General features: G+C 35.7%; 1 protein-coding gene and 1 pseudogene across 7 annotated transcripts in view; both read left to right on the top strand.

The window, feature by feature from the left end:
* LOC129511462 (E3 SUMO-protein ligase RanBP2) overlaps positions 1 to 25189 on the top strand; it is a 91317-nt gene that overhangs the window by 42159 nt on the left and 23969 nt on the right. For all 7 annotated transcript variants that reach the window (XM_055328174.1, XM_055328173.1, XM_055328176.1 and 4 more), the window contains exons 5-19: positions 2088 to 2318; positions 2649 to 2794; positions 4450 to 4642; positions 8613 to 8700; positions 10519 to 10728; positions 11843 to 12024; positions 12112 to 12287; positions 12475 to 12598; positions 13275 to 13436; positions 13683 to 13820; positions 13900 to 14046; positions 16117 to 16296; positions 16379 to 16462; positions 21119 to 21254; positions 24815 to 24909. In XM_055328174.1, coding sequence (XP_055184149.1) covers positions 2088 to 2318; positions 2649 to 2794; positions 4450 to 4642; positions 8613 to 8700; positions 10519 to 10728; positions 11843 to 12024; positions 12112 to 12287; positions 12475 to 12598; positions 13275 to 13436; positions 13683 to 13820; positions 13900 to 14046; positions 16117 to 16296; positions 16379 to 16462; positions 21119 to 21254; positions 24815 to 24909 — 2292 coding nt within the window. The remainder of the gene's footprint in view (positions 1 to 2087; positions 2319 to 2648; positions 2795 to 4449; positions 4643 to 8612; positions 8701 to 10518; positions 10729 to 11842; positions 12025 to 12111; positions 12288 to 12474; positions 12599 to 13274; positions 13437 to 13682; positions 13821 to 13899; positions 14047 to 16116; positions 16297 to 16378; positions 16463 to 21118; positions 21255 to 24814; positions 24910 to 25189) is intronic.
* LOC129511465 (39S ribosomal protein L40, mitochondrial-like) lies at positions 14823 to 15498 on the top strand (annotated as a pseudogene).

Here is a 25189-nt window from a genome sequence, read left to right as displayed (position 1 = left end):
TTGAAATACTTGAGACTTAAAACTTTAGTAGAGTAATTCTGTTTCTCCTAAAATTTAAGGCTTACTTAAGGTAAATAATTTTTTGGTATTTATTTTAATGAATGAAAATACTGGTTAGAGGACTTTTTTTCTTGAACACAAGAGTAGAGTTTTTCAAAAGCACCCATGAAGGTGTTGATCTTTTACTGAAAAGTTTTTAAAAATATTTATGTTAGAGCGTGAATGTGAGTGGGGGGAGGGGCAGAGAGAAAGGACCAGAGACTGACTCTCTAGCAGATCCCTTACTGAGCATGGAACCTGTCACAGGGCTCAGTCTCATGATCCTGAATTCTTGACCTGATCTGAAACTAAGAGCTGCTCAACTGACTCAGCCACCCAGGTGCCCCACAGATTTTTAAAATATAAGTGAAGTGTAGGGTTTTTTTTTTTAAGATATAGAAAGACCAAGTGTAAGTTTATCGAAATGATAATGAAAGAAGGAGAGAGATTAGTGAAGGAGAGGGCAATGAAACAGCACTAATGGAGAGCTTTGGTCTTTGCTGTGTGGAGGGAGAAGGGGAGTATAAGTTGGAGTGATGGCTTCAGTTTTTGCAGTGAAGGGTGGAAAGTGTGGGAAATGTGAGGAAAGATGATCATGAATAAATGGAGAATTTTTTTAAAGATTTTATTTATTTATTTATTTATTCATGAGAGAGAGGCAGAGACATAGGCAGAGGGAGAGACAGGCTTCCTGTGGGGAGCCTGATGTGGGACTCAATCCCATGACCCTGGGATCATGACCTGAGCCCAAGGCAGACGCTCAGCCACTGAGCCACCCAGGTGCCTTAGGAAATGGAGAATTTGTATATTAGAGGTCAAGTATAATTTTGTTCTAGGCATTACCAGTTTGGAGACTTGAGATTAACTAACTAATTTGAAAGTTAGTCACTCTGCTGGTGATCTCCGCCAAATTCCTGGATGCCCTACCCCCTATTGCTCAACTGTTAGTGTAATAGGCACAGGGAAAGCAGATTGTAGGGTTCTTCTATGGAAAGGTAGAGGGAATTAATTGAGGGGATCTGTGAGCAAGCAGTAATTATGGATGTTGGAAATTATGACACTTTAGCTTGGCAGAGAAGGAAAATACATGTTATATGGAAAATTAAAAACCTGGTGATATCAGTAATTGAATAAAGCTTCTTTCCATGTGGTAGTGACAAATATATGTGGCATTGAAGGTAGTAAGAGAGTTATAGTGATCTAAGTGGTATGACCAAAGTACAGATTCTGAAGACCCAAGACAATGTTAAATGGATGGCTGAGACTGGAATGTAGAGCAAAGCCATGGAGATGAGGCAATTAAAGAACTGAGTAGAGCTACTTGTATATCTTTGTACATCTCTCAATTGTTAATACTAGTGAGAGCTTTTAGGAATAAAGGAAGAGTGTTTTATTCTAGTTGCTCATGAGCAGGAATGAGTGGAAGAGCTGGATAGCATGTCCTTTGGAAAACAGGATTATAAACAAGTATGTGTGGGGAGATATGATTTGGAGGTGAGCAGCCACTAACCCCACTTCCTCTATTTGTATGTAGACTAGCAGAGAAAAGGCCACCATGGCAGAGAAGTAACAGAGCTTATATCCTATAATATTCCATTTAGTTAAGGCTAGATGGTGAAGACTGAGAAAATTGCAAAACAGCAGAAGCTTAGAGTGGGAGCCAAAAGAGTAGAGGATTGAGTCAAATTTAGGGAAGAACAGAACAGTTTGAGGATAAGGACCCTGGTATGAGGTTTGACTTGGGAGGCCTAGGCATCTGGTGGTGACTGGGGTGTATAGAGATGTGGGGCAATAGTCCTTGCAGTCTGTGAGGTGTATATGGGGAACTGTTGCTATAATCACAGATGTTTCTTTCCACATAAATTTCTTGAGGTTTAGCTTCTGGGTTGGAAACAGCTCTCTTCCATGAGAGCAGCTCTCTTCCATGAGAGTTGGTACTTCTGGTTGGTAATTTACTAAAACTAGACACAGTGAAGTGGTGCTCATCAGAACTGCTATGTTTTTAAACTTGACAGGTATTTTTCTAAACGATGCTTTTTTAAAAATAGGAACAGCTGTTAGATTGCAAAGGTGAAGATGGATGGAATAAACTTTTTGACTTGATTCAGTCGGAACTTTATGCAAGACCTGATGATGTCTATGTGAACATCCGACTAGTAGAACTGTATCGCTCAAATAACAGATTGAAGGATGCTGTGGGCCACTGCCATGAGGCAGAGAAAAACATAGCTTTGCGTTCAAGTTTAGAATGGAATTCATGTGTTGTACAGACCCTTAAGGTAGGTAAAAACTCTTGGGTCTCTACTTCTATGTACACAATTAATATACATCATTTTGTACTTAAATGGTGCTAAGACTTAAATTTCTTTCCTTTATGCATAGCAACTGTGAAATGAAATTTTTGCTAGGATACTTTCAATTTTATGATGGGTAGATTAGAGATAAATAAAACATATATATATCTATCTTTGGAGTTTTCATAGGCTGATGTAAAAATCATTATGGTTTTATGAGTGATGGGAATGGGTAGAGGAATATATAGGCGTAAAACTAATTTTGTAATGCTTGATAAAGTTTTGTAATTGAGTGTTTTTTTTTCCATAAAATAGGAATATCTGGAGTCTTTACATCGTTGGGAGTCTGATAAAAGTAACTGGCAAACTACCAATAACGACTTACTTCTGGCCTACGCTAACCTTATGTTTCTTACGCTCTCCACTAGAGATGTGCAGGAAAGTAGAGAATTATTGGAAAGGTATGTTGACTTAACATACTTCAGTGTCTGTCAATTATAGATTTTTTTTTGGTAATGATTCAATTCATTGATCTGAACATCTTTACAGCTTTGCTGTTTCTGTAACATACCTAGGGGTAACAGTTAATACGATAAACTACTTGGGAGGAATTTTATTTCTTTTGTATATTACAATTGGTTTTGTAGGACTTTGATTTTTAGAAAATTGTGTTACTGTTCATATTTTATTAAATTATTACAGTTATGTATCCAGTTTTGGCATACTTCATAGTTCTGAAAATGTTCTGCTATTTCACGTTTTATTTCAAAGGCGATATAATCTTGAGTGAAAATCAAAATAGACTTCCATCTGTCAGATGTTGTAGTAGTGGAAGGAGTTAGCATCACTAGTATTTCAGAACACTCCTAACGTTTTAGCTTAGAAACAAGATAACTAAAATATAATGTACGATTTTTCTGTTTTTCTAAATTTTGATTTCAAGGACCATAGCTCCACTTTATTAAAATAAATTTCACTGAACAAAAACATCACTTGGATTTGTATAAAAATGTTAGTTTAGAGCAGGAGTTAACTAGAGCTTTGTAGGCCAGATATGGCTCACTGCCTGATTTTGTAAATACACTTTCATCGGAACACAGCTGTGCCTCTTGTTCCATATTATCTATGGCTGCTTATATGCTACAGTGGTGGAGTTGAGCAGCTGTGGCAGATTATATGCTTGTGGAGCCAGATTAGTATGTGGCCCTTTATAGAAATAGTTGTCAATCCCTGGTTTAGACCGTCCATTTGTTTTTAAAAGTAATTGTTCCTTACTTGATATTTGGGGTGTTAGAGAGTGGAGTAGTTTTCTTGAAGAATTTCTTAGTGTCCTAAGGTGGTAGGGTAAGAGTGGTATCCAGAACCATTTTAACTTTCAGATTATTTTAGAAAAAATTTGGGATGTTTCCTTTTGTATGACTTATATACCCAAACATGTTTGGTGTGTGAGCAAATGGGGGTGGAAAAGACAATTTCTCAGTAGTACTATAAAAATAATTTAAACTTCTCAGATAGCCTGAATTGGTCTTGAGAAACTCTAGGGGTTCCTAGAACTCCCCTCCTATAAACCTACTTAGAAATCATGCTTCACATTTCTGTTACATGTTTCACCGTTTGGATTTAGAAGCACTAATAGTACATTTACAAATAATAATGAGAAATACAATTTAGGCCTGTAGTCATCTATATAGTAAGAAGAGCAGTTAGGTTATTGATAACTTAAATATCTTATCAGTTATTTATTTATAATTTGAGAATGACATGTCTAATTTGAGAAATTTCAACTTTGAATTAAATAGTGAAACCATATGGTCAGTAATAAACTAGAAAACATTTTAGTCTTCCATCTTTATTGTGGTCAGTTATGAAAAATTCATCATAGTCCATAAATTTGTCATTTGATTTATATCTTTTCTGTGATTGGAGGGCTGTAAGTAACTGGAATAAGACCTTCTAGAGGTTAAGCTTGAAGTATAGAAAGTATACTGAATAAAAATAAACACTAGATGATTCATAATTTATAGAGAATAAGGAGTATTAGTTTGTGGAGGATGATAATTCATGAAACCATGATTATTCACAATGCACTATTAATATTAATTATTTAATATTGCAGTTTTGATAGTGCTCTTCAGTCTGTGAAATCTTGTGTGGGTGGAAATGATGAGCTCTCAGCTACTTTTTTAGAAGTAAAAGGACATTTCTACATGCATGCTGGTTCTCTACTTTTGAAGATGGGTCAGCATAGTGAAGTGCAATGGCGAGCTCTCTCTGAACTGGCCACATTGTGCTATCTCATAGCATTTCAGGTACGTTTTTTCTAGTTTTGGTTGATATTTCACTGTGAGACTGCTGTATTTCACTTGGAGGTGTGTCCTGGTATATATTAGAACTTTGAATAAATCTGAAGAATTGAAGTCAAAATAGTCAATTTGTTAGGTGGAAAGTAACAAGATGTACACAGCATTAATGAGGTGAAATAGATATGTTGCTGGTGTCAGTCTCTATTGCTATGACTTTAACTGGAAGACCACTGTGAAGAGTTTGATCTTTACTCTGCCATTTCTGGGAACCTGTAATAAGGAGATAATCTCAAAGATGGGTAAAATTTGATTCAAAAAGATGTGCATGAATAACTTGCACAGAAACCTAATTAAGTAAATTTTGGGGATGGTTACACAAGCTGTGATAGAAGACTCTTTTTGTCACAAGCACTTCAATGTTAATTGAAATACATATGTTAATAATATTATATATAATATATAGTAGTATATTTTTGGAAACATGATTCCTTTTTTTATACATAGAACATGATATGAAGGAAATATGCCAAAATGTGAACCATTACTTTTAGATGATGAGATGCTGGCTATCATTCCTTCCCACTCCATTTTTGTAGTTTTAATGTTTTCTTTAGTGAACCCTACATTAATTCCAAAATGAGAAGAAATAAGCAGTCTGCTAAAAAATGAAGTGAGCCTGGCTTATAAAAATCATTGGTAGTTTTAGAGAACTATCTTTTTCTTGAGGGAAAGTAAAGAGGATTCACTGTAGAATTACTTTTAGGGAAGGCTCCTTCTAGTTTATATTATATTGATCTTTTTTTAAACATTTGATATTCAGCTCACAAGGTTAAGTGTTCCTATTTGCACAGCAGGAGCATTTAGGTTCATGAAGATTATATGTATTAGTGAAAATTAGTGAAGTTAATGAAGTTTGCTAACTTATGTAGGCACTAAAAGGTTCTTAGATTATTATTTTAAAGAATTTAAAAAAAATAAAGAATCTTAAAGTAGGTGACATGATTTTTAATGGAAACTGGAATCTTAAATTTTTAAAATATTCATGATTTTTATTTTTTAATTTTTTAATATTTATTTATTTAAAAAAAGATTTTATTTATTCATGAGAGACACAGAGAGAGGCAGAGGGAGAAGCAGGCTTCATTCAGGGAGCCTGACATGGGACTCGATTCCTGGTCCCCAGGATCACGCCCTGGGCTGAAGGCGGTGCTAAACCGCTGAGCCACCTGAGCTGCCCTATTTTTTTATTTTTAATTTTTTTTTTAATAAAGATTTATTTATTTATTCTAGAGAGAGAGAGAGAGAGGCAGAGACACAGGCAGAGGGAGAAGCAGGCCCCATGCATGGGAGCCCAATGTGGGACTCTATCCCGGGACTCCAGGATCACGCCCTGGGCCGAAGGCAGGGGCTAAACCGCTGAGCCACCCAGGGATCCCTATTTTTAATTTTTAAAAAAGGATTTTATTTATTTATTCATGAGAGACACAGAGAGAGGCAGAGACACAAGGCAGAGAGAAGCAGGCTCCATGCAGGGAGCACAACGTGGGACTCAATCCCGGGTCTCCAGGATCACGCCCTGGGCTCAAGGTGGTGTTAAATCACCGAGCCACCTGGGCTGCCCATATATGCATGATTTTTAAAGTTAATACAGTCAACTGTTTTAAACTTTGACCCTTTTTAATAGTAAATTTCTTTCTCAAACCACTCCCATCTTCTTGACTACAAGACAATATTACCAATTTTTTGTTATTTAGAAGTTTGTCAGCATATGCAAGCATAATCTACATCCTATCTTTACTTTTTAAAACTCATTTGTCTCAGTGAAAGTTTACTTTATCTGCTGTCTAATATCTTATTTCATTTTCTCTTGTCCCATTTTAGCACATAGACATCTACTTCATTTCTTTTACTCTCCACACATTTCCATTGAATGGATAAATAATGAAACCTCTTAGATGCTTAGATTATTATGTGTTTATAAAGCTTAATTATCAAATGATTATAAACTTAGAGGGGAAGCATGGACTGGCATGGAAGTCCTTAAATCATGTTAGGGCAGTATTTTTAATGGTAGGATTTTTTTTGGACTCTTGATCAGGGGAATGCTGTAGTATTAGTCTATCTGCATTTCAGCTAGGAATTAAAGTCTCTCTTGAAACTGTTTAATTCTGATGAGGAAATGTTGACTTGGGATATGACTGAGTGGATTCATAACTATTTAGTCACAAATGATAGCTGTAAAAGGGGCCAGTTTTATGAATTAAGTTCAGTTTGAAAGCAAAAAGAATAATGTCACATTTTGTTTCTCATTTTGTGTGCTCTTCAACATCTCAGAGACCATTTACCATCATGTTTAGAAAACTTGTGGATAAAAGCATAGGTCAAACTAATGTTTTTAAAATTCAAAATCAGAAACTTTTAGATTCATGAATATATTTCCTTTGAAGAAGTAACTTCTTTGGAGAAGTGATTGTAATCATATGGTTTAAAATTCAAGTGGTGTATAAGAGTATACTGTGAGAACTCCTTCCTGCTTCTGTTTAGTCATTTACTTCTCTTCCCTGGAGGAACTAATGATACTAATTTCTTGTGAGTTCTTTAAGAAGTGAAACTTTTATGCCTATGCAAGCAAATAGATAAGCATATACTCTCCCATTCCCCTTTAAAAGATCCAGAAAGAAGCATTCTGTACATCCTATTTCCTTAATTTCATGAGATAAATATTGGTGATATTTCCATGTCAGTATAGAAAAGACAGCATGAGTATTGCATCTTCATTTATTTTGATGATTGCATATCATTCCATTGTATGGATGTATCATAGTTTTAGTCTTTTTTTTTGTTTGTTTGTTTAACCGGCTTCACAAAACCAAGACATTAGGTTACTTTTACTTTTTTTTTTTTTTTTTGCTATGCTACCTCTAATAATTCTTTAATGAATAACTTGTGACATTTCACATGTTTATTTTTTATTTTTTAAAGATTTTTATGTATTTATTCATGAGAGACACAGAGAGAGGGACAGAGACAAAGGCAGAGGGAGAAGCAGGTTCCCTCCGGGGAGCCCGATGCAGGACTCAATCCCAGGACCCAGGGATCACAACCTGAGCTGAAGACAGACCCTCAACCGCTGAGCCTCCCCATTTCACATTTTTAAATTTATGAGTAAATTCTTGAAAGAAGAATCAAAGTGTATCTATGCATTTATAATTTAGAGCTTTTGCCGGTTTTCTGACTTCACAGAAGTTGCACCAAACTACAGTCTCACTACCAATTAAGAAAATCATTGAAATTTAACAGCAGTTTCAAATCATTGAAATTTAACAGAGTAACAGCAGTTACTCTAGCCACCCCTGTATTACTTTTAGAATATCTCTAGTAAGTGGCCCTTGCCTGTGATTGAATATTTTCAATGATGAACATTCACTACTTTCACCATATAGCCCAATTCATTTTTGATGGTTTGGGTCTTGGGTGCTCCCTTACGTGGAGTAAAATAGCACTTCTCAAACCTGTTACCTCTTGGTGTTATTTTTCTTTTCGTGCTATTTAAAAACAAACTTAATAGATAACTTTGTTATCTGAAGGGAGCTATTATATTTTCTCGTCATTCTATTCCTCATTTTTTCAGCTCTTCTTCATAGGATGTGGCTTGGAGTCCTTTGGTTGTCCCACTTTGTCCCAGTGGTATCTCATATTATCCATACTTTTTGAAAATGTGCTATATATAGTGTGGCATGCAAAGATGCTTTTGTAGTAGAAAGTAATTTCTCAGAAGTTAGTTTTTGTAGACACTTTTTACATATTATCTGAATTCCCTCTTCAGTTTTTTTCAATGGAAAACTGCAACTCCAATTTAGTTTAACCATTGGTTAACTGTTTGTCATCAAAAAACCACAATGTAATAGAAAGGAACATCTTACTATTAAAATATGGGTATCACTAAATAAAGGACTTTTGATCCTAAAATTATCAGGTTCCAAGACCAAAGATTAAATTAATAAAAGGAGAAGTCGGACAAAATCTGGTGGAAATGATGGCCTATGATCGTCTGAGCCAATCAGGTAATAGTAATGTTTAATTTTATTTTAAAAAGAAAAAAGGAAAATTTCTCTGTTAGAGCACTCTTTAAGATAATCTTCTGTTTGCTTAGGAGAGAATGTGTCATAATCACTAATTTCTTTTTGCCATACTGGATGAGGGCAAGAGATACAGAATTAGAAGAAATATCTAGTTCAGAAGGTAACAGATGTTTGATACATTTTGCTCCTGGATAGAGAAACTCTTTAACCAAACCTCCCTCCTTTATCTAGCTGCTAGAGCCTCCATTCTGAATATTTTAAAGCACTTCCTGAACTAAGAATAATTTCACCACCCATTTAGCATTAGTAATTTATAAGATATTCCTATGGGAGATATAAAGATGAAGAACCTATGGATTTGAGAAACTGACAACATAGTAAAGAAGATGGAAGATATATATACATTTACATACTGTTAGGCTTTTGGCGTTTGTAAATTTATTCCCAGTTTTGACTATTTGGATGGATCTTAAAAGGCCTATTACATATTATCTGGTTTTGCTGAGTTAGAAACTTCAGGATGTTTATGTAGCTAGCAAATTAAGCAATGAACTGAAGAGAAGTAATGCTTTTTATGGAAGAAGCAGTTTTGATATAAAAATTGAATGAACTTTGTAAAGATCAAGTAGTATTATTAAAGTTACTCTAAGCTTTGTAGTTAGGGTGCCGTTCAAAGTATATATTGCCTCTCCATCCTACAACCTATTTTGTGGGAGGTGGACTTTCAGTCCTTGAAGAAATGGCTGTATTTTTTTCCTTTTGTCTCCTGTCTACCTTTGCAAGGTTGTTACAGATACTTCTGCAGAGTGTCACAGCTAGTAAAATGAACTGTGTTTTAATGTCTTTGATCTGAACTTGTCTGCAGATTTTCAGAGAGATAAGTCAGATGCTAACCAGACCTGACTGACCAGCAGAATTGCTCCAAAAAATGTGTTTTTCTTTTTTTAAAAAAAGCTTAAGTGAGATGAAATTCACATTGTATATAATTCATTTAAATGTACAATTCAATGGTTTTTTAGTATGTTCACAGAATTGTGCATCCATTACCACAATCAATTTTCGAACATTTTCATCATCTCCTAATGAAACCTCATAACCATTTTCCCCCAAACCCTTTAGTCCTTGGCAACCACTAATACTCTTTCTCTTTAGATTGCCTTATTCTGGACATTTTATGTAAATTGAATCATATGATATGTGGTCTTTTGTGACTAATATGTGCTCCTTTGTGACTGACACTTCTTCCACTTAGCATAGTGTTTTCAGGGTTTAGCATTTTAGAGCGTGTACTAGAACTTCATCCAAGGAGTGTTTTAAGAATAGATTCCTCACCCCAAACCTGTGGAATCAGAATCTCTAGGAGTGCACCCTGGAATTAATTATTCTAAAAGCTTTTTCAAGGATGATTCTTTCCGGATAGCTTTAAAAATCAGTTTATCAAATTAGAGAACTTGAGCTTGACTCTGTTCTCCTATGGCCACTTAAATGACACACTTTAAATACTTATGGCATTTTTCAGACATATTCTGGTTTTTTCTTTTCTTTCACTCTAGATACAGATAACAAACTTTATTTTTTATTTTTTTTCAGATAACAAACTTTAGTCTGTGTCCATTTTTTGCATGACCACTCTTTTTTGTTCAGTTGTGGTTGCTGGACTGGCAGATTAATTCTGAGATAATCATGTTTTTTCTCCTTAGAGTATGAATGAATGAAACTGTTGAGTTTCCTATGAATGAAACTGTTGAGATGCGAGTAAAAACAATGTTTTTTAAATGATGGAAATAATTTGTTTTTCAGGACACATGCTGCTAAACTTAAGTCGTGATAAGCAAGATTTTTTAAAAGAGGTTGTAGAATCCTTCGCCAATAAAAGTGGGCAGTCTGCTTTGTATGATGCTCTGTTTTCTAGTCAGTCACTTAAGGATAGATCTTTTCTTGGTAATGATGATATTGGAAACATTGATGTGCAAGCACCAGAGCCTGATGATTTGGCTAGATACGATGTTGGTAAGTAGTATCTTTTTAAAGTAAACATTTTGTATCTTAATCCTTTTATTTTAGGAGATTAAAAACAAATAGAAACAATCTCATAATCTCATTACCCATAGATAATGATGTAATATTTCCCTGTATCCATTTGAGGTTTTTTTGGGGGATAGGATGGTGTGAGGAGTTGGTAGTGCTAGTGGTGGAATATTTTTCTTCTAAATAGTGGTTTATAATGTACATGGGATTGTCTTCTTTCATGGATTCTCTATCTATTTTTGTAAATAACCACTTTTAATGGCAATATAATACGTTATATGAGTTAGCCATAATTTGTTTGCCACTTATTGCTGTTTGACATCTAATATGTTTTCAGTTTTTTCACTATGAAAAATAAAGTATCTTTATTTCAAAATTTTCCATGGAGTTTTCTTAAAACCAGAATTACTGGAATAAGGTTGATGAACACGTTTAAGTCTCTTGCAAATTGCCATATTGCCGGAAAGATTGTACCTCTTTATGTGTCTAAAAGCCCATAACTTTTTTGGTATTAAATTTCTTGTGGAAGAAAAGATATTTTTACTCTCCCAAGGTTATTAATAAAGTGGTATCTCATTGTCTTAATCACTCTCTACTGAAAGGAAAATTCAGTTTCAGGTTTTCTTGCTGGGGGTGGCTTCTGTCAATACAGTGTTTTATTGAGTTCTAGGGAGTACCTTTTTTCTCTTAAATGGACTTGAAAAGAGCTTTCTTCATCATAACCGTTGCTACTAAATTTCCTAAATATGGAGTGTGAATACCTTTAATAAGAACATGAGACTTGGGATCCCTGGGTGGCGCAGCGGTTTAGCACCTGCCTTTGGCCCAGGGCGTGATCCTGGAGACCCGGGATCGAGTCCCACGTCGGGCTCCTGGTGCATGGAGCCTGCTTCTCCCTCTGCCTGTGTCTCTGCCCCTCTCTGTGTGTGTGACTATCATAAATAAATAAAAATTAAAAAAAAACAAAACATGAGACTTAGCAAAGAATTTGCCCCAGCTTCAATATAGAAAAGTAATTATAAAATTAAGATGCAATTGACAAAACTGATGACACAAGCAAAATTTCCAAAACCTCAAGCCAGTTTTCTCATTTCAGGTGCCATTCGAGCACATAATGGTAATCTTCAGCACCTTACGTGGCTTGGCTTACAGTGGAATTCATTGTCTGCCTTACCTGCAGTTCGAAAATGGCTAAAGCAGCTGTTTCATCATTTGCCCCAGGAAACCTCAAGACTTGAAACAAATGCACCCGAATCAATATGTATTTTAGATCTTGAAGTAAGCAAAGATTTTAACAAATTAAGTATTTTGAATTTTGTTTAATTTTTTTTCTAACTTAAATTGATTTTTCTTTAAATGAAACAGGTATTTCTACTTGGAGTAATATACACCAGCCACTTACAATTAAAGGAGAAATGTAGTTCTCACTATAGCTTCTATCAGCCACTATGCTTGCCACTTCCTGTGTGTAAACAGCTTTGTACAGAAAGACAAAAATCTTGGTGGGATGCAGTTTGTAATCTAATTCACAGAAAAACAGTGTAAGTAGCAAAATAAAATTATTCCTTTAACTCATTGCCTAAGTTTTTAACCTAATAGTCTATTTAATTTAAAAACTTCCTGCCTTAGGTATTTAATTCTCATGTGAAGGTTGAGTTTGTCATGATTAATGTACATGGAAGTTTTAAACTGCGTCTTTATAAATCGGTTTTATTAAACTTTTTTTAGACCTGGAACTACAGCAAAATTGCGACTTCTAGTTCAGCATGATATAAACACACTAAGGGGACAGGAAAAACATGGCCTTCAGCCTGCCCTGCTTGTGCATTGGGCAAAATGCCTTCAGAAAACGGTGAGTTTGTTAAAGTGTAAGCATTTTTAAGAACATTACCTAATTTTTAAAAATTCTAAACTTTCCAATGAGTCTTTTAGTTCAGAGAAACAGAGCTTATTTACATTATGCTAGGTGAAATGTATTTTTTAAATCTTGCCACAAAATAGTTAATAGTTAAAATAGTTAAAATATATAAGCACTTTGAATAGTACCTGGCACAGTAAATGTAATATAAATATTAGCTCTTATTATTACCACTTAATAATTAAGTTACGATAATTATTATTCAGCCTGAAATTTTTTTTTACATGTAGATAACAGAAGGCTCTGTAGGTTAAGGGCATTGTAGATCTTTATAAATATTTGAGGACTGTTCTATGGCAAAGTTAGGTGTGGATGGTTATTTCTGTGACCAAACTGTGACACAGAGTGGCAGGTTTGGGCTATGTTAAATGGCAACCTTGAAAAAATAGATAGGGCTACTTCATTAGGTAGTATCATTGAAAGTGTTTGAAAGTTGGGTCTAGAATGATCCCTGGTATTAAGGTGATTGGAATGTGAGGCCTGTGACCTTTGAGATTCTGTTTTGCCTTGATTTGAAATTTTAACCAGTTGTTCCGACCATTTATAAAAGAATTTTTAGATTCTATTATTTGTGTTCCTTAGGTTGTGTGCTTCTAATTTTCTCTTTTAGGGCAGTGGTCTTAATTCTTTTTATGATCAGCGGGAATACATAGGCAGAAGTGTTCATTATTGGAAAAAAGTTTTGCCAATGTTGAAGATAATCAAAAAGAAGAGCAGTATTCCTGAACCTATGGACCCTTTGTTTAAACATTTTCATAGTGCAGACATTCAGGTAATGGAAGATCCTTTTGTGAATGAACTGGAAATTCACATTAGACAAACAAATAGAATTAGAAACTGTTTAAGTCAATTGCCTGGACACTTGTTCCTTTTGTTTTCAAAATCCACTAGCTGTCACAAAATATAGCAGAAAAGAAGACTGAGCTGTTACTTAGATCATGTAAAATCTTTGGGAAATCACTTGGGTTTGATATTCTGGGGAGAGGCAGTTGGACTAAAAATTACTAAATGTGTTTAGGCATCTGAAGTTGGCGAATACGAGGAAGAAGCACACATAACATTTGCTATATTGGATGTAGTTAATGGAAATATAGAAGATGCTATGACTGCTTTTGAATCTGTAAAAAACGTTGTTTCTTACTGGAATCTTGCATTGGTAAGTAGATGGCGATACGTGAATTAAAAGCTTTTTGTTTTAAAAACCTAATTGTTTCATAAAAGCATTCTTTGTATAGATTTTTCACAGAAAAGCGGAAGACATTGAAAATGATACCCTTTCTCCTGAAGAACAAGAAGAGTGTAAAAATTACCTGAGAAAGGCCAGGGACTACCTAATAAAGATTTTAGATGACAGTGATTCCAATCTTTCAGTGGCCAAGAAGGTAAGCTGCAGGCTGTTTGTACTTTCTTACTGTTGCTAGCTGGATGGTAACTATTTTTGCTTTGATTTTATAGTTTGATAATTTCAAAAATACTCAGTAATACGAGTGCACAGAAGTGGTGTGTATATATTAGCATTGCTTTTTCTTAGGTGGTTTGGTCTTCCTTTCTTTCTTTCTTCATTCATTCATTCATTCATTCATTCATTTTTTAAAGATTTTATTTATTTATGAGAGACACACACACAGAGAGAGAGAGAGAGAGAGAGAGAGAGAGGCAGAAGAAGGAGCAGGCTCCATGCAGGGAGCCTGATGTGGGACTCCATCCCAGGTCTCCAGGATCACACCCTGGACTGAAGGTGGTGCTAAACCGCTGGGCCACCGGGGCTTCCCGGTGTTTCTTTTTTTAAACTTGGGAATCTAGCTTTTTTCCTACAAAAGTACTTGTTAGGGAATTTAGAAAAGGCTTCTAAGGCAGAACATTCATTTTTTGATATCTTGGCAGTGTAGTCAAAGCAAATACTGCAGGGGCACCTGGGTGGCTCAGTGACTGAATGCCTGCCTTTGAGTCAAGTTGTGATCCTGGGATCGAGTCCCATATTGGGCTCTCTGCAGGGAGTCTGCTTCTCCGTCTGCCTATGTCTCTGCCCGTCTCTGTGTCTCTCTCATAAATAAATAAATAAAATCTGAAAAAATAAAGCAGTGAGCGGCGGATGGGCTGTGGCCATTGCGGCCCTGGAGCTTCCGCTTGTACTCTGCGCTCGCGGAGCAGGCTTCTGGGCCCTTGGCAGACACATGAGAGAGACCCAACAGGGAGCTGCGTTACTGTCCTTCTGGGAGCTCATTCCCATGAGAGTAGAACTACGAAAGAAGAAAAAGGTAAATCCTAAAAAAAGATCAAGCAGTAAAGGACCGTTTGAAAAAAAGGATCAGACGACTGGAGAAAGCTAGCCAAGAGCTAATTCCCATTGAAGATTTTATTACACCTGTGAAGAAGCTCTTGGATAAAACAAGACAGTGGCCTAACATGGAGCTTCCCTGTGAGGAGAGTGAGCAGAGAGCTCTGCTTCTCAAGAAGTGGTCCCTCTACCAGCATCAAGAGCACAAGAAGGAGAGGGATGCCATCACATCCATGCTTGAGTCCCAGCAGGAAGCTCTGCAGGAGCTGCTACTCATATCCCCAGAGCTACATGCGGTGGCTAGCTATCAAGTGGGACCCCAATTTGTTCCCCTTTGAAAGAGAAGGGCCAGATTACACACCACCAATCTCCAGCTACCAGCCCCCTGAGGGCAGGTACCATGACATCACTAAAGTGTACACACAGGTGGAGTTTAAGAAGTAGAGCTGCAGGCACCTGTCCGCAGAACACACTGCCCTTTCAAGCCAGAATGACCAGGGCACAGGCCTGCTTGTCACAGAATCAGGCATGCTGTGAATAAATACATTCAATCAAGAAAAAATAAATAAATAAAAAATAAAGCAAACGTTGCAGCCTAAGGACCGCTGTTAATTTGGCAGTTAAACATTTCACTGAAATTAAAAGTAGTTGCTGACACCTTCAGAACATTTCCTCTCATCTTTACCATTTGCTATGGACTATATTTTTTCTGTCAGCAGTTTGAGACTCTCATCATGGTATTAACTTTAGTTGTATTCAACCTTCCAAATCTTTTGTTGATTAATTCATGTTGCTGCTCTTATATTAGGGATGATATTGTCTGGTACATTCTGGCATCTGTGTTTCTCTCCCCATTCAAAATTAATAAAAAATTCAAAATTAATAAAAATTAATAAAAATCAGTAGCTTATTTTGTTCATGTGGATAAACTTCCCAAGTTAACATTCCTCTACCATTATTGTTAACAAGAGAGAGAAAAACATCACAGACTTTAGCGTCAGAAGACTTTAGATCACACAGCAGTTTCATGTGTGTTCTTATGTAACGTATTAAATGCTTATTATACAAAAGTAAGAACATGTAAGTAAATTAGTAAGTATAAAGTCTTTGTATTTATTTCAGAGTTGTTTATTTTTGCAAACCAAAGCCCTTGATTCATGCTTTTTGTTTTTAGTTGCCTGTGCCACTGGAGTCAGTAAAAGAGATGCTTAATTCGGTTATGCAGGAACTCGATGACTATAGTGAAGGAGGTCCTCTTTATAAAAATGGTTCTTTGCGAAATGCAGATTCAGAAATAAAACATTCTACACCATCTCCCAGTATATATTCTCTATCACCAAGTAAAAGTTACAAGGTAAGTAGAAAGAAATGAATCCCTCCATTGCAGAATAGTTTCCATTCTAAATGCTTTAAATATATATATCTTTTTTTTTTAGTTTTCTCCCAAAACTCCACCTCGATGGGCAGAAGATCAAAATTCTTTACTGAAAATGATCTGCCAACAAGTAGAGGCCATTAAGGTAAATTACTTAATATCTTTAAACTGTGCCTCTCTTATTCCCAGGTTTCTTCCTTGACTATTCCCTCACTTCTTTGTAAAGCTGTTCAAAATGTCCCTTTGCCATTCTACTGTGGAGTCCTTCTGTTTTTTATATGTCTACCATGAAATTAACCATATTATTTTTCCTATTTTTTAATTTAAATTTTTAAACTTTAATTCAAGTATAGTTAACATAGTGTTACATTAATTTTAGATGTACAATATAGTGATTTAGCAATTCTGTATATTACTCAGTGCTTATCAAGTTAAATGTATTTTTTATTTAAAAATTTTTTTAATTTAAATTCAGTTAAGTTAAATTCAATTAAGTTAACATATAGTATATTGTTAGTTTCAGGGGTAGAATTAGTGATTCATCAGTTGTATATAACACCCAGTGCCCATTGCATTAGGTGCCCTCCTTTTTTTTTTTTTTTTTTAAAGCCAAGGTTTATTTATTTTATTTTATTTTTTTAAAGATTTTATTTATTTATTCATAGAGACACAGAGAGAGAATGAGAGGCAGAGGGAGAAGCAGGCTCCATGCAGAGAGCCTGACGTGGGACTCAATCCAGGGTCTCCAGGATCACGCCCCAGACTGCAGGCAGCACTAAACCGCTGCGCCACCGGGGCTGCCCAGGTGCCCTCCTTAATGCCCATCACTAAATTACCCCATTCCCTCCACTCACTCCCCTTCAGTCACCCTCAGTTTGTTCCTTATAGTTAAGAGTCTCTTATGGTTTGTCTCCCTCTCTGTTTTTATCTCATTTTATATTCCTTCCCTTCCCCTATGTTCATCCTTTTGTTTCTTAAATTCCACCTATGAGTGAAATTATATGGTATTTGTCTTTTTCTGACTGACTTTTTTGCTGAGCACAATACCCTCTAGTTCCATCCATGTCATTGCACATGGCAAGATTTCATTTTTTTTTTTTTTAAGATTTTTTGTTATTTATTCATGAGAGACACAGAATCAGAGACACAGGCAGAGGGAGAAGCAGGCTCCATGCAGGGAGCCCGATGTGGGACTTGATCCCGGGACTCCACGATTAATGCCCTGGGCCGAAGGCAGGTGCTAAGCCGATGAGCCACCCAGGGATCCCCGATCTCATCCTTTTTGATGTCTGAGTGATACTCTGGTGTGTGTGTGTGCGCGCATGTGTATGTGTGTATATATAAAAAGCATTTTTATATATGTATATATAAAACATATACATACATATATAGAAAACATATTTTGAAGTTTTATATATATATATATAAACATCTTTATCCATTCATCTGTTGATAGATATCTTGGCTCTTTCCATAGTTTGGTTATTGTGGACATTGCTGTATAAACATTGGGGTACATGTGTCCCTTCGAATCACTATGTTTGTAACCTTTGGATAACTACCTGGTAGTGTAATTGCTGGGTAGTAGGGTAGCTCTATTTTTAACTTTTTGAGGAACCTCCATACTGTTTTCCATTGTGGCTGCACCAATTTGCATTCCCACCAAGATAAATGTATTCTTAATCCCATTTACCTATTTTACCCATCTCCCCCCTGAACCTCTGTTCTCTATAGTTGAGTGTGTTTTTCTGGTTTATCTCTTTTTCCGCCCCTTTGTTTTGTTTCTTAAATTGCACATAGAAGTGAAATCATATGGCATTTGTCTTTCTCTGGCTTATTTTGCTTAGCATTATACTCTCTAGATCCATCCACATTTTTGCAAATGGCAGGATTTCTTTCTATTGATTGATTGATTGATTGAAGATTTTATTTATTCGTGAGAGACACACAGAGAGAGGTGAAGACATAGGCAAAGAGAGAAGCAGGCTCCATGCAGGGAGCCTGACGTGGGACTTGATCCTGGGACTCCAGGATCACGCCCTGGGTCAAAGGCAGATGCTTAACCACTGAGCCACCCAGGTGTCCTGGATTTCATTCTTTTTAATGACTGAATAATATTCCTTTGTATATATGCACACCACATCTTTTTTATCCATCTCTCATTGGCCACTTGTGCTGCTTCCATAATTTGGCTATTGTAAATAATGCTGCAGTAAACATAGGGGTGCATATATCCCTTTGAATTAGTGTTTTCATATTCTCTAGGTAAATACCCAGAATTATGATTACTGGATCGTATGGTAGTTCTATTTTTAATTTTTTAAGAACCTCACAAACTGTCTTCCACAGTTACTGTGCTGTTTGTATTCCCACCAAGTGTATGAAGGTTCCTTTTTCTCCACATCTTTGTCAGCACTTAATTGTTTCTTGTGTTTTTGATTTTAGCCATCCTGACAGGTGCGAGGTCATATGTCATTGTGGTTTTGATTTTCCTTTCTATGATGTTGAGCAACTTTTCATGTGTCTTTAGGCCCTAACCACCTTTTTTAAATTACTTGTTTCTGCTTCCTCCACCAGGTGTGAATCCTTCACAGGGAAAGGTTCTTTTATCCAAAACATAGCAGCATTCCTGACATAGAGGTGGTTCCCAAGTGATTGAATTGAACTAGAGAAATAAACTAATCATACCTTGGTCTAGGAGTTCATTTCTCAGACTGATTGGTTGTGTGTGTCATATTTTGTAGCTAGATATTGATATGTGGTCTGAGTTCCACATAACTTAATTATGTAAGGAAATGGCTATGTATTCGTGATCTTATTTTAGCTTTATGAAAGTAACCTTAACTGTTAGGCTCACAGAAGCTTTATTTACTTATTTGGAATTGGAAGTGCAAGTAGGTTGTTTCATCCTCATTGGACAAGAACTAAAGCACCGATAGTTTTGAAGTTACAGCAAGTAAATCCTGATGTGTGTGCGGTTATTACAGTGTTATCAGCAATGTGAGAGACCTAACAAAAATGCTGTTTGGAGGGAAACAGAATTTTGAATTTGCACAAAGTTTTGTATGTTAGTTTTATACAATTGTGGCCTATTATGATATTACATACCACCTTTGGGTTATAAGTTCAGCTACCCAGGGTTGTATTCTGTAGAAGTGTAGTGGAACATTACTCTGTGTTCTGAAAATCTGGGTTTTAATAGTAACTCTGCCACTAATTAATGCTCTTGAGCCAAGCATTTCATTACTTTTCTATTTGCGTGGCTTTTTATATGTAGAGTAAGAATTGTTAAAACCACTTCTCAGCACATTTTGTAGGTGTTTGAATTTTTAAAATTAGGATTATAGCATTAATTGCATGTTCAAAACTACAGTCCAGATACCAGTAGTGACTATTAAATTTTTCCAGGTGACTCCATCAGTTTCTAAGTTTTGGATGTGTAGCATCTAGGCTAAACACAGTAGATGGATGAATGGGGAAAATTTTATTTAACTTGAAAATTCAACATATTTCTGATCTCAGTATTTAGGGTTTTGGGAAATACCTATTTGAAAACACTTTTAGAAGAAGAAAGCAGATATGCTGTGTGTGTCTGTGACCTCACCTGCAGCAGGCTGGTCAGATACATGGACCCATATACAGATACTTGATACTGTTTTCAAAAACTGTTGACTGATACCACTGTAGTTTCTTTGGAAAAAGAAGTAGTTTCTTGATAAGTGCCTGTTTTGTAAGGGACATTTTGTAGTTTCTGGGATTGGGGAGACTGTTGCCATTTAGTTGTCTGTAAAACAATAGAGATGTGATAACTAGCCACCTAGCCACTGTTAGAAAACAGTATGTCTGTTGTTTTCTGTAGGCAGCAGGGTGGTATGAAAACATATTTGGAGTAAAATCTGGTTTGAATTCTAGCTGTGCTATTTCCTGTATCTTTTTTTCCTTCATTTTAAGATGTGAGTTAATATTGTTACCTGGGTAAGGATTGAGAATTTAGAGTGCCTGGACTATATGATTATATACTTAATATATACTCAGCAGGTAACAGTTATTTTCCTTTTCCTAGTGGATCATTACAGCGTCAACCTTGAAGGATTTTTAAGCAATTGTGTATAGTATCAAGAGGTAATTTGGAACATTGAGTAGCCCAGATGGACTGGAGAGGAAAACAGTGGAAAGGAGGTGCTAGAAGGATGTTTGGGGCAATACTTCTGAGGACCAAAAGTATCAGAGAAGTTTAATTTGTAGGTACCTGTGTTTTTGAGCAAGGAAGTGTCTTGGCTAGAGCTCAACTCTAGGGGCACCTAGGTGGCTCAGTTAAGCATCTGTCTGCCTTTGGCTTAGGTCATGATTCCAGGATCCTGGGATTGAGCCCTCTGTTGGGCTCAGTGGGGAGTCTGCTTCTCCCTCTTCCTCTTCCTCTGCTTCTGCTCTCTCTTCACTCTCTCTCAAATAAATAAAATCTTAAAGCAAACCTTAACTTTGGAAAGATTAATTTAGGCAAGTGTGGAATGGAAATGGAGATGAAGCCATCTAGGAGGTTATCAGTTTAGGTGATAGCTAACTGTAATCTGGAATGAATTTGGTAATATGGTACTAAGGAATGAAAGAATGGGAGGAAATAAACTTTAACAAATTGAGGATCATTTTCTTAAATCGGCCCCTAATACATAGATCTTAATGGAATATCGAATCTCTAAAAACACATCAAGTATTTAAAGTACCTAAATTTAAAATATTTATTTGCTCTAGCACTGTTTCTGGCAAGACAGAGTTGCTTACAGTTGTTTTCTTTCTCCAACAGAAAGAAATGCAGGAGTTGAAACTACAGAGTAGTAACTCAGGGTCCCCTCATCGTTGGCCTGCAGAGAATTATGGACCAGATTCAGTGCCTGATGGATATCAGGGATCCCAGACTTTTCATGGAGCTCCACTAACAGGTTAGTTGGCAACTAGATAATTCCACATTTTAGTAAAATCACTGTACTTCCCCCTCCTTTACACAATAACTTGTGAACTCACCTTGTCTATATACATTTGTGTTTATATACATGTTTATATATGTCTGCTTATATGTTTCTTAAGCTGTGTTTGGTATTACTGAGATTTTTATAACTCTAAGCAGAAACAAGCTTTATCTGATCCTCTTTGTATATAAAGATTTAAAGAACCCTTTAAAATGTATGTCAGAGAAGCTGACACTGAGGTAGAACTATTCCTTACTTTTGGCAAAAGTTACCTGATATTGTTAGGCATTCAGAGATGGCTAAATAAAACCTTCTTTGGAATTATTTTGGTGATATACTAGGAGGTATGATATTCATAGGAAATCTTGTGTATTTTGAAATGCAATGGTCATACCGATAAGGAAGGAGTTGGAGCTGGGCTATACTGGAATTTGAAGTTGTGCTGTCTAGTAGATAGTGATCTCTGAGTCAGTTTGTGTGCTTGAAATGTGGGGATAAAACTTGCCTCACATTATTGTGAGCATTTTTGTATGTGTGGGTGTTAGGCATTTACTTAGAGTTATAGTAAACACTTAATGAACGAACGGTGTCCCGTGGGTTGTCTGTGTGCAGAAGTGCTTTGTGCATGTAATTTTACTTAATCATGGTAACCCAGAATGGTAGATGCCATCATGAATTCATTTTTTTTTTTGAGATTTTATTTATTAGAGCGAGAGCAAGAGAGATACCACAAGCTGGGGGTGGAGGGGGAAGAGGGAGAAGCAGATTCCCGGCTGAGCAGGGAGCCTGACATGGGGCAAATCCCAGGACCCTAGGATCATGACCTGAGCTGAAGGCAGATGTGTAACCGACTGTGCCACCGAGGTGCCGTATGAATTCTGTTCTTATAGATGAGGAGATAGGTTTAGTAAGGTTAGTTAATTTATCCATTATTGTACGGCTAACTGTTGGTAGAGTCAGGGTTGAAACTTGAGTGATCTTAAATGTAAAGCCATTTGATAGTATGATATATTGCCCACAGGCAGCCAGAAATGATAATAAAAACAGGTTTCTTTGGCATGAGATAGATTGCTGAAATGGTAGTAGTATGCTTTTTTTCCTAACTGGTTTTAACCCAGGGAAGATTTAGAGTAGTAGTTCCAGTTTAGATGAGCACATGTATATGATGGTCCATAGGGGCATACTGAAGGCAGCCTCACTATCCTCTTTTGACAGTGTCTTCTAAATGCAGACAAAATAATAGGAAATCTTTGTAAAGTCAGACTTACTAAATGTTATAAGTCATAGATAAATACATGAAATGTCAAGAGTTCAAACATTGCTCACTTAAAAACCATGTGCACTAGATAGAGCCTTGCATAGAGAAGATAAGTAAACTGGCTAGACTTTTCTAGGGCTTTTTGAATGCTGTGTGGAATTGATCATTTGGCACCTTTTGAGTCACAATTTCCATTTCTTCTGTGTACAGACATAAATGGTCTTCTAATTGTTAAACATAACATTCACATTGTCTCATTTTATTCTTGCAATTACCCTATGAAATGTGTAGAAGCAGGACATCCTCATTTTACAGTTGAGAAAAATGGAGACCCCAAACAGCTAATTGACAAGGTCACAAAGCAGCTTTGTGGCCCTGAAAGGAGGAGAGCTCAAGTTCGCTGTTATGCATTCCTGTGCTCACACATTTTGTTTTTCTTAATGAAAATAAAAATATACCAAGATTGTATTTTTGGTTTTTTTTAATAAGATGATTAAAAAACTTGATTAATAAACTTACAGGAAATATTCAGAAGTCCTGAGCAATGTATACTAAAAACTGTACCACATAGAATGCTGTTAACGTTTTGGATCATTTCCTTCTGGTCCTTTCTCTTTGTATGTGTAAAGAATTTTTAGTGAGATTTTTATCATTATGTTGTAAGTAGATGAGTGATCTGTTTTTGAAATATCAGAGTTCTGAACATTTTTCTTAAATGTTTTTTGAAAATACTATTAATGAATACAGGGTATCCCATCATGTAGAAGCATTGTAAATTTTATTCCCTTACTATTTCCAGTTTGTTGTTATAAATAATGCTGTGGACACATTCTTAGGATTGTTAGAGTATTAAAAAAAATTTTTTTGTGTTGGAAAATTACTTTCCGGAAAAGCTATGCCAGTTTACACTCTTCCCATCATTATCTGATAGTGCCCATCTCATTGCATTCTTGCTTAGTGTTAACTATTACTAATTTCTAAAAACCTTCAATTTTTAAAAACAAAAATGATAATTAGTTTTTATTTTTTATACTGGACATGTTCAGTACTTTATAATCTTTTATATTTCCTGAGTTATCTGTTTATTTGGTATTTTTTTCTGTTAGATTATTTTTAGTAGGTTTATAAGAACTCTTTAATTTTTTTTTTTCCCCACTATGGAGAGTCACTAGTCACTGATAAAGTCACTAGTTAAATTTTCAGACTTTATGATTCTTGGCTCATATCCATTAGCTTGTTCTGTGTTCTGTTCCTTTTTTTCTCCCCAGAATGTTTCCACAATAACCATCTTTACCCCAGGTAGTTCCATTAGTTTTCCAAATTCAAACTTGGGCTTCTTTAGCAATTTTTACTTTTCTAGTCACTGTAAAGAGAAGATAAGTAGACTGACTAGTCTTTTCTTGGTCTTTTTCAGTGCTTTCTAGAATCAATTGTTTAGCCCCTCTTGGGTCACAGTTTCCATTTCTTCGACAAGGCATAAATGGTCTTTAAGTTGTTTTGTTTTATGATAAAGCTTTTCATAAAACAGATCAAGCAAATGATTGTTGGTAGCTTTGCCCTGAACATGAGTGTCTTCTAGTTGTTGGTTTCCTGGTGAAACTCATACAAAACTGATGGAACAAATAGTTTGGACATCAGCATGAGTATTGGTCATGATGTGTCTTTTTTTCTTTTTCTTTTTCTTTTTTTTTTTTAAAGCCAAGGAAACACATTTTGGTTACCTGTGAGATTCTTTGTGAATTTATCAGGTGATTTTTGACTGGAACGTTTTCAGCTTGAGTTTATAAAATGTAGCCTTATCTTCCTGAAAGTTTTTGAGGCTCACACTTTAAAAACATGGTCCCAAGGCCATCAGATGCATTTTGGTTCCTTAAGTCCTTTCTGTGACCAGTGTATCCCAATATTTCTGATGTTGAAAATAGACTGTGCTTTCATATCATACCAATCTTTCTTTGAAAATGGACCAAATGCTTTCTTCTTGGCTCCTTTTTGATGCTTGTTGTGAGGCGCTTGTTCTTGTTGACCACTGTGGTGCTGCTCTCTTACTCCTCATGTGTCATATTTAGGGGTTTTTCCTAGTTTGTCATTTGATAATCTTCTTTATGGTATATTTTGATGTATAGAAATTTAAAAAAAAAATCTATAGTTAAATCTTTCTTTGATTTCTATTGCTTTTGTAATTTATAGTTCTTGCCTAGATAGTCTTAACTGTAGTATAGACTTTTTTTAACTGTTTTCTTTCTTTTCTTTTCTTTTTTTTTTTTTTTTTTTTTAGTTGCAACTACTGGCCCTTCAGTATATTATAGTCAGTCACCAGCATATAATTCCCAGTATCTTCTCAGACCAGCAGCTAATGTTACTCCCACAAAGGTAAAAAAGGAATAATTTATACATTTATAAATATCTCCTTTTTAATTGTTCAGGCTTCCTTCAAAGAAATTCAAGTAGATCAGCATTAAAACTTATATTCCCATAAGATACAGATATTTTAAATTTCTTTCCAGATATAGAAGTTATGCTTCTTACTCATCCTATTTTTATGTTACAATAAGTGTGAACATTTAGAATATTTTCTAAATGGGGTGGTGGTGGTATTGATGATGGGTCCTCCATCATTTTGTTTTTGGTGGAAATAGAACTAGAATGGCCT

The sequence above is a fragment of the Nyctereutes procyonoides genome, unplaced genomic scaffold (genome assembly GCF_905146905.1).
Source record: "Nyctereutes procyonoides isolate TBG_1078 unplaced genomic scaffold, NYPRO_anot_genome, whole genome shotgun sequence".
In the NCBI taxonomy this organism is placed as follows: domain Eukaryota; kingdom Metazoa; phylum Chordata; class Mammalia; order Carnivora; family Canidae; genus Nyctereutes; species Nyctereutes procyonoides.
Note: the sequence above shows the minus strand (reverse complement) of the source record. Positions and strands in the feature narration are given on the sequence as shown.